This window comes from Pomacea canaliculata, linkage group LG5 (assembly GCF_003073045.1).
Source record: "Pomacea canaliculata isolate SZHN2017 linkage group LG5, ASM307304v1, whole genome shotgun sequence".
Lineage (NCBI taxonomy): Eukaryota > Metazoa > Mollusca > Gastropoda > Architaenioglossa > Ampullariidae > Pomacea > Pomacea canaliculata.
The window spans coordinates 31,435,646-31,443,588 of record NC_037594.1 but is presented as its reverse complement, the minus strand read 5'-3'; the positions used below and the strand labels follow the sequence as shown (position 1 = coordinate 31,443,588).

Genomic DNA, 7,943 nt, shown 5'->3' with positions numbered 1-7,943 from the left:
TGTATGTGAACAAACATTCTCAGTGATTAAGTTCAACAAATCCAGATACAGATCATCTCTCAGTGATGATCACGTGCCCTGTCCTTCACATATCCACCTCAGATATTCAACCTGACTTCAATGCACTTGTTCAGGCCCAAGACAGGCTAGATTTCTCTCATTGAATATTTTCATGTTCTTGTAATGTTTCATTTACTGTTCTTTATTAAATTAAAGGCATGCCGGTCTTTGAAAATCTTGCTATTTTAGGTCAATATGTGATGTTAGTTTATTAAACACTGTAGAAGTTGAGAATTTTCTATTTTCTAAAGGGAATAATCACAAGTTCATTAAAGTTCATTTCATCATTAAATAATTATGTTTCCTGCATATTTTCATTGAATCCTTGTATTGTTTACCTTACTGTTTGTTTATGAAGCGATAGTATATATACTATGTATACAGTATTGGGTAAAACTGAGTTAACTATATTAATTAGTCCGACCCTCTAAAACCATCCCAATTTCTCCTGCGGCCCCTTGGGAAAATTAATTGCCCACCCCTGATCTAGGATATAGCCTGCTAAGGAATGCAAACGTTATAGACATTTGCAGTACATCTACAAAAGAAATAAGGCAAACATTCAGGACTGGCAAAATGAAACCAGCTCGAGTTCGTCTGCACTGTTTTAAGGCTACACCTGCAAATTGATTGGGAAAGGAGACAGGACATAAAGCAGACAGCTACGGTTTCCCCCTCCTTAGTGCATAAGCTCACCTGTTTCCACTCACACCGCTGGACTTTCACGAAAATCAACTTTCGATTTTCTACAAAAAAGTGCCTGTGGAATTTTGATATAACTAGTATATACAAGAGGCTTTTAAGCTCTCCATCTACTCAAGAGGTGGTCAAGGCTAGTGTATCCTTACTTTTCAACCTACAACATATGCATGTATAAATCATGCACACATACATAATATACATATGAGCCTTGCTACAGTAACAAGACCACGTGAATCGCTAATAATAATAATGGTTAATTTTTTAAGTGCTTATAGTTATGTCTAAAAAAAATGTCACATGGCAGGATGAAGATGTGACATTTGTATTTACTTTTTATTTCCTTCTTTCATTCATTCTCTCTTTTTCTCTGCTATTGCTTAATGACAACTCCTTGAAGTTCAATAAGTAATTTTCATGAACTGTTTTTATTAATTACCATTTCCCAAATAAAAAAAATCATTCACATTGCATGTGATATTTTCTTTAATAAACACCAGCCCAACATATTCATTGCAAAATATCTCAAAAAGAAAGCCTGCAAATTCATGCTCTGATAAACTAGAACTGAGAATGTCACATTTTTATCATAAAAGTCAAACAAACAAAACAAAACAATGTAACTGCTGAAAACTGTTTCATTTTATCAACACTGCAAACATAAATTTTCTCAATTAATTCAGAATAAGAAATTCTTACGTGCAGATGTAAATTATTCAGTCATTTGGATGCAATAAATGTTAATCACTATATCTAAAACTGATTGTATTAGATACTTTTAATAAAAAGTAATACTTCTGTTTCAAAAAATGTTATATGGAGAACTTTATTTTGAAGGAAAACAAATAATTTGAAAAAGAAATAAAGACAGAACAATCAAGAAAATAAATACAAGGAAAATTCAACAATAGAAAACCAAGAGGAGTGCCTCAATGTCTACAACATAAATTATTATTTGCCCCCTTCAACTCTCCGACTTCCTTTCTATCAATTACTGTTTTCTTCTCCCCCACACACACAACACCAGCTCCCATTCCTTAATTTTAGCACATTAGCCGTGATTAAATAATACAAAAAAGTTGAATATACCTGTATGTGTCAATATGATATACTTTAAACAGCTACAAATTGTAATCATTGCTGAATTTCTTACAGCCAGGTGATACCTGTATCTGATGGAGGACGAGTCCTTTAAAGCAGCTTTACACACACTGCAGAGGTAAAGTTTAACATCTCTCATCTCTGTAGCTTATCATATGCATTTTCAAATACTCTGCTCTCAAATGGTCTCTTGAAGTGAACTGAGGAGGCTTAGGATCACAGCGAATCACAATGTCATATTTTAAACCAAAGAAATGACCTGAAACAGCTGTACACAAACTGCACTGGGGAGGTGTAACACAGCAACAAATGAGCATGTGTTGTTTGAAATTGAATGACCTAATCCCAGCATTACAAATATGGCACTAGGAAGGTTTAACACCTCTAGGGATAATCCTTCCTGTTTTCAAAATAGATCATCTAAAATCAGCTTTCCACAGTTTGCAAGGATGATGACTTGATAAGAACTTCAAAGCAGCTTTACCTAGCATGCACGGGTAACAGCAAACACCATCATAGGTCATCATCTGTGTTTTTAAAGTAGATGAATACCTAAAAGCAGATTTACACACAAATCAATTGACACATCACTGTAGATTAGCATGTGCATTTTCTAAGCAGGTGAGGACTTTAAAGCAGCTTTAGACACATCAGACTGGTGAGGTTTAGAATCATTGTGACTCACCTTGTGTCTTTTGAAAGCAGAAAAAAGTCTTAAAAAAAAGCTGTACATACACTGGTAAGATTCAACTTAACTATGAATTAGATTGTGTCTTTTCAAACCTATTAAAGAAGTTAAAAGCAGATTAACACACACTTCAATGGTAAGATTTTATGCTGTTTCAAATGAAATAAACTTTTAAAGGCAATGTTACACACACTGCACTTGTGAGGCTTATCACTGTGAACCTGCATGTGCTGTTTCAAAGCATTTGATTTTTTTAAGGAAGCTTTACATATGCTCAACTGGTAAGGTTTCTTGTTTCTGTGGATTTGCCTATGTTGTTTCAAATAGGATAATGTTTCAAATACAGCTTTACAAACCCTGCACTGTTGAGCTTCTCATCCCTGTGAACCTGCATATGTCGTTTGAGAGTGTATGATCTTTTAAATGCAGCTTTACACACACTTTTGAGGCTTCTGATCACTGTGAACCAGCATATGACTTTTCAAATTTGATAATCTTGTAAATGCAGCTTTACACACACTGCACTTTTGAGCCTTCTGATCACTGTGAACCAGCATATGACTTTTCAAATTTGATAATCTTGTAAATGCAGCTTTACACACACTGCACTTTTGAGGCTTCTGATCACTGTGAACCAGCATATGTCTTTTCAAATTTGATAATCTTGTAAATGCAGCTTTACACACACTGCATGGGTGAGCCTTCTCATCACTGTGGATCTTCATATGTCGTTTCAAATTGTATGATCTTTTAAATGTAACTTTACACACACTGCATGGGTGAGCCTTCTCATCACTGTGAACAAGCATATGACTTTTCAATTCTGATAATCTTTTAAATGAAGCTTTACACACACTGCACTTTTGAAGCTTCTGATCACTGTGAACCAGCATATGACTTTTCAAATCTGATAATCTTTTAAATGCAGCTTTACACACACTGCATAGGTGAGGCTTCTCATCACTGTGGATCTTCATATGTCGTTTCAAATTGTATAATCTTTTAAATGCAGCTTTACACACACTGCACTGGTGAGGCTTCTGATCACTGTGAACCAGCATATGACTTTTCAAACTGGATAATGTTTTGAAGGCAGCTTTACATACTCTGCGCTTTTGACTTTTACCAGTGTGGTCTGACATGTGTTTTTTATGCAAGGTTGAAAAATGGAATGAAGACATACACACTTTGCACTTATGAGATTCAATATCCCTAGGGTGGTATTTTTCTGACTCGGTACTGATGCTAGCTTCTGTCACATTTACATTTCTCTCATGCTGAGGACTTTCAGTCACAATATCCATCACCTGTGTATTTTTACATCCAGCAACATCCACATCTTGAAGTTCAGGTGATGATATACATGCTAAAATATCTTTATTTTTCCTGCAATTCCACTCCACCTCCTGAGGTACAATCTGTGCCTTCAAGTGCTCCATTATTGTGGACTGAGTGTGTGATTTTGTCTGCTCTGACTCTACTGCAAAACCAACGCCTTGACCAGAGTGAGCTTCATGCTTGACCTCAGGAGTGACTGGTCCTTTTGCAAACAGTGTCTTCACTTCATAAGTATCGCCTTGGCAGTTCCAATAAAATTCATTATCACTATCAAGTTGAGAAATTGCATCCTGGCCAGGCCATGATCTCTCAGTCTTTACTATATGATTATGCTCAGTCATATGTGGCCATTCTATCTTCACAATGTGACTGTGCTGCTGTTCAATTTTAATGAAAGAAGTGGAATCTTGAGAATTCATCTCCACTTTCAGAACATTCTCACACTTCCAGTTTGTCTCTGCAGCTGGATCAGTTTTTATATTGTGGAGTTCTTGGCCAAAGATACTATCATGTTGCATGAAATCATTCTGTAAACATTTTGTCTCATTATAAGCAGAGCAAAATGAACTTTCTGCTTTAGGTATTACATTATTGCTTAAGTCTTCTTGTGCCTCACCCATATATTTCATCTCAGTCTTTATGAGTGTACATGGAACCTGCATCTCGCTCTTTATGGCAAACATATCTTTGTGCTCTCCAAGAATTACTGATTACATTTATTGTCTTTTGGGTAAAAGTACTTTTACACTTACTGTTAACTAACTTCCATGAAGCTCAAGACCTCAACTTCATCAACTCTATTGTTTCTACTGATATTAGAACACCCCCTGAAGTCTGTTGTAATTTTCTCAGACCTGAAACATAACAATTGTAATAATTCAGTTGTCATGCAAATTTAAAGTGAACATTTAACAGCAAGGGAGATTTCACTTAGACACTCTGTTAGAATGAAAGAAGAAAGTTTTTTCTACTATGGCTTTCTTGAAACACGTAGATTCTTAATCAGTTGGAAATTCTGTAGAATTACGGATTTTCACGCCATTTTTATTTAAGAGTACAGTGTTCCCTCGTTTATCGCGGGGGATCGGTGCTATGACCAGCCGCGATAAACGAATTTCCGCGAAATAGGGACATACATGCAATAATAATATATACATGTTAAACAATATCATGTGAGTGTAAAGTAATATATTAATCATGGTATTAATACAGTACAATAACAAATTAGTGTAAAAAAATTATAACTGTACTCAGAGAAACCCAAAAAACTAATGCGAACTGGCTGCGAGATGGGAGATAATAATCATGGCTCGTCGCTTACGCATAGCAATGGATTTCTGTTACACAATTATTTCTTTCTTTCTATCTACAAAATAACCATGGTATTTTAATAGAAATACTCATACAGCTTCATTTTTCGTCTTTTTCCTGTTGAAATATCGATGGTATTTTGTAGAACGATAATTCCCAGCACGAAAATATCGATCGATACTTCACTCAAAAAAACCGCGAAGTAGTGAATCCGCGATAGATGAACCGCGAAGTAGCGAGGGAACACTGTATGTGGTACTTATTATATGGGAAGGACAAACTGCTGAAAATCAAGGCACTTTACCTCTCAGAACACAAACAAGAAAGTAAAATAAATAATGTCTGTCCGTGCTCAGAAGAGGAATGAGGCATACCGTGTAGGTGGAGCTTGTGGACGTAGAAGTGTTGCTAGAAGTTTGAAATTAGATTTCATCACTAGGAACAACAACTCCGTCATTTCTTTTCACAAGAGTTACCACCCATGTGTTGAAATTTGCATAGAGGTCCTCGACGATGCGTATCACGTGGTACACAATATACTGGCCGTGACTCGGGTGGAGGACAAAGAAGTGTCCACGCCATTGTCCGAAGTATTAGAAATAGAACTCTATTTTCCCGACAGTTTGGACTAGAAAATAACTTCGTCTGTCCCACAACAATCAGTGTCGTGTACGAAGCAAAACTTAAATGCGATCGACATTGCTGGCGTAACTGCCGAAGCCCCTTTTTTTCCTTTGACCACGACCACGACGATTTGCCGTGCACCAGAAATGAAGATATTGTGGAGGACCTTGTTTTTGACAAAAGCACTTACACGATGAAAGAATTTCAGGCTGAGTAGAAAGCATCACGGGGCCGAAGTTTCATCTCGCCGCGAGGCCACGAAGGGTCGTCAAAGGTCGGCCCTGCCTTTACGTCCAGCAAAGTTCTAGTCGTGTGTCAAGTCTTGGCCCCTCTACCCGGCCGATCCACCCGTAAATGTAGAGACGACCCTCCCCGCCTGTAACTCGCGTGAGGCTCGCTAAAGATGGCTGCGGCATACTTGATGCTGTATGAAGTGGAGAGAAATCTTCGCAGAAACAGAATATTTCATAATCAAACTAATTCCATCGATTCATGGGATGATTTAGCCCTCTACTAACGATTAAGATTTCGATGTAATGACATCCTGGCGATCGTCGATGACATACAAGGAGACTTAATTAGTAATTACAAATCGGGGGCGGAGTGTCACAACTACATTGCAAGTGTGTCTTGCTCTTCGTTTTTATGCAACGGATGCCTTTCAGAATGTGTGTGTGTGGTCTGTGTGTGTGTGTGCGTGGTCTGTGTCTCCCAAAGAACGGTTGGCCGCATTACTAACCAAGTCACGAGAAACTGAAAATGATACAAACCCTACACTGACTACATTATTAGTTGGATTTAGTATCACTAATGGTGTTCTGATATCTTGATATTTGGGTGATGATGATGAAATATATTCATTTTTGTACTGTAGGAATTTCATTTTTCTGTCTGCCTGTAAGTCCCAAGCTTTCTTGTGTTCACTGTATCCTTCTGTGTCAGTCTTTATTATATGGGAAAGCTTGTTCCCGCATGGCCATTCTGTCTTTACTGGGTGAAGACAATGTTGCTCAGTTTTAACTGAAGAAACAGACTCTTGAGAGCTGCACTCAACAACATTCTCAAGCTTACAGTTTTAATGCTGAGTCTTTATAAACCTGATGCCTGACAGTTTCAACAATCAATTTTTTTCATACAAATTAAAAAATAAAAATGTAAAAGCAATGGAGCTTTTCCAGCACAGTGATGATTTGTACTCCATGAAGGTAAAGCAACAATAACTTTCTTCACCGACCCACCTACCCTCCGAAATAGCATGATATATGATATTGAAATCTACAGAAGGTTAAACTTTAAAAAAAATATTCTATGCACATTTATCTACAATATTTTAATGTAAAAGAGTTATAGAATACTCACAGAATAATACACAATTCAATTTAAAGAATATATATATATATAAACATATGCATACTCAATAATTTTACATAACTTCATAGTGGTCGTGTTGCTACAAATATTCGATTCCGTAGTTGTTTTATCTGTCGTTCCGATGGCTTTCACCGTCTCTTTCACTTCGGTTGTCGTCGTATCTGTCGGCCTTGTCGCTGTCGTCATCGTTGTCGCTAGATCCTCTCTTCTTCGCTGACCACAATACGTGTTTTCTGACCGTCTCTCGCACACCGTGTTGTCTGTTTTCGTTGAATGATCGTAAGAAAACTCAGAGTCCTCAGGACATCGAAGGTATTTTATTCCCGTGGAAGTGCAAGCCTGATATTCTCCACAATAATTTGGGTAGGTGTAAGGCAAAGGCAGAAATGATTGGATGCAATCCACTTTTGAAGTTTAGGGACCCAGAACTGTAGAATCTGTATAATTGTTGACGCATTGTAGTAAACAACTGTTAAGGTACACACTTCTGGCTATAGCCCGCAACATTTTTGAAGATTTTTTAAATAACTTTTTATTTAATCGTTTAAATTTTTTTCTTACACCGTAGTAAATGGAACCGACAGCAATGTTCGATATCATAAACACTTTCTAAAAGATTGTCAGCGATGTATACACTGTGAACTAAATTGTTAGCCATACTGTATGACAGAACAGGTAAAGTTTAAAAGACAAGGAAATGATAGGAAAAAATGAACAGAGAAGGGCAAAATAAAGGCTTACACTGTTTTGA

The 7,943-nt window shown here is 37.0% G+C and overlaps 1 protein-coding gene across 1 annotated transcript; it reads right to left on the bottom strand.

Annotated features, from left to right (window-relative positions):
* Positions 1-1,995: 1,995 nt before the first annotated feature.
* LOC112564823 (zinc finger protein 354A-like) lies at positions 1,996-5,616 on the bottom strand. The gene is made up of 5 exons (XM_025239895.1): positions 5,572-5,616; positions 3,513-4,740; positions 2,546-2,552; positions 2,345-2,412; positions 1,996-2,069 (listed from the first exon to the last, which is right to left on the bottom strand). Exons 2-5 carry the CDS (start codon positions 4,567-4,569, stop codon positions 1,996-1,998), a joined length of 1,206 nt encoding a protein of 401 aa, XP_025095680.1. The 5' UTR covers positions 4,570-4,740; positions 5,572-5,616.
* Positions 5,617-7,943: the final 2,327 nt, after the last annotated feature.

Excerpts from the sequence above, each read along its gene's own strand:
- LOC112564823 (XM_025239895.1), bottom strand. The coding sequence starts at position 4,569 with ATGTTTGCCATAAAGAGCGAGATGCAGGTTCCATGTACACTCATAAAG. Across the intron at positions 2,070-2,344 it reads CTGTTACCCGTGCATGCTAG|CCTCCTCAGTTCACTTCAAG; the intron begins GTAAAGCTGCTT and ends TGTGATCCTAAG.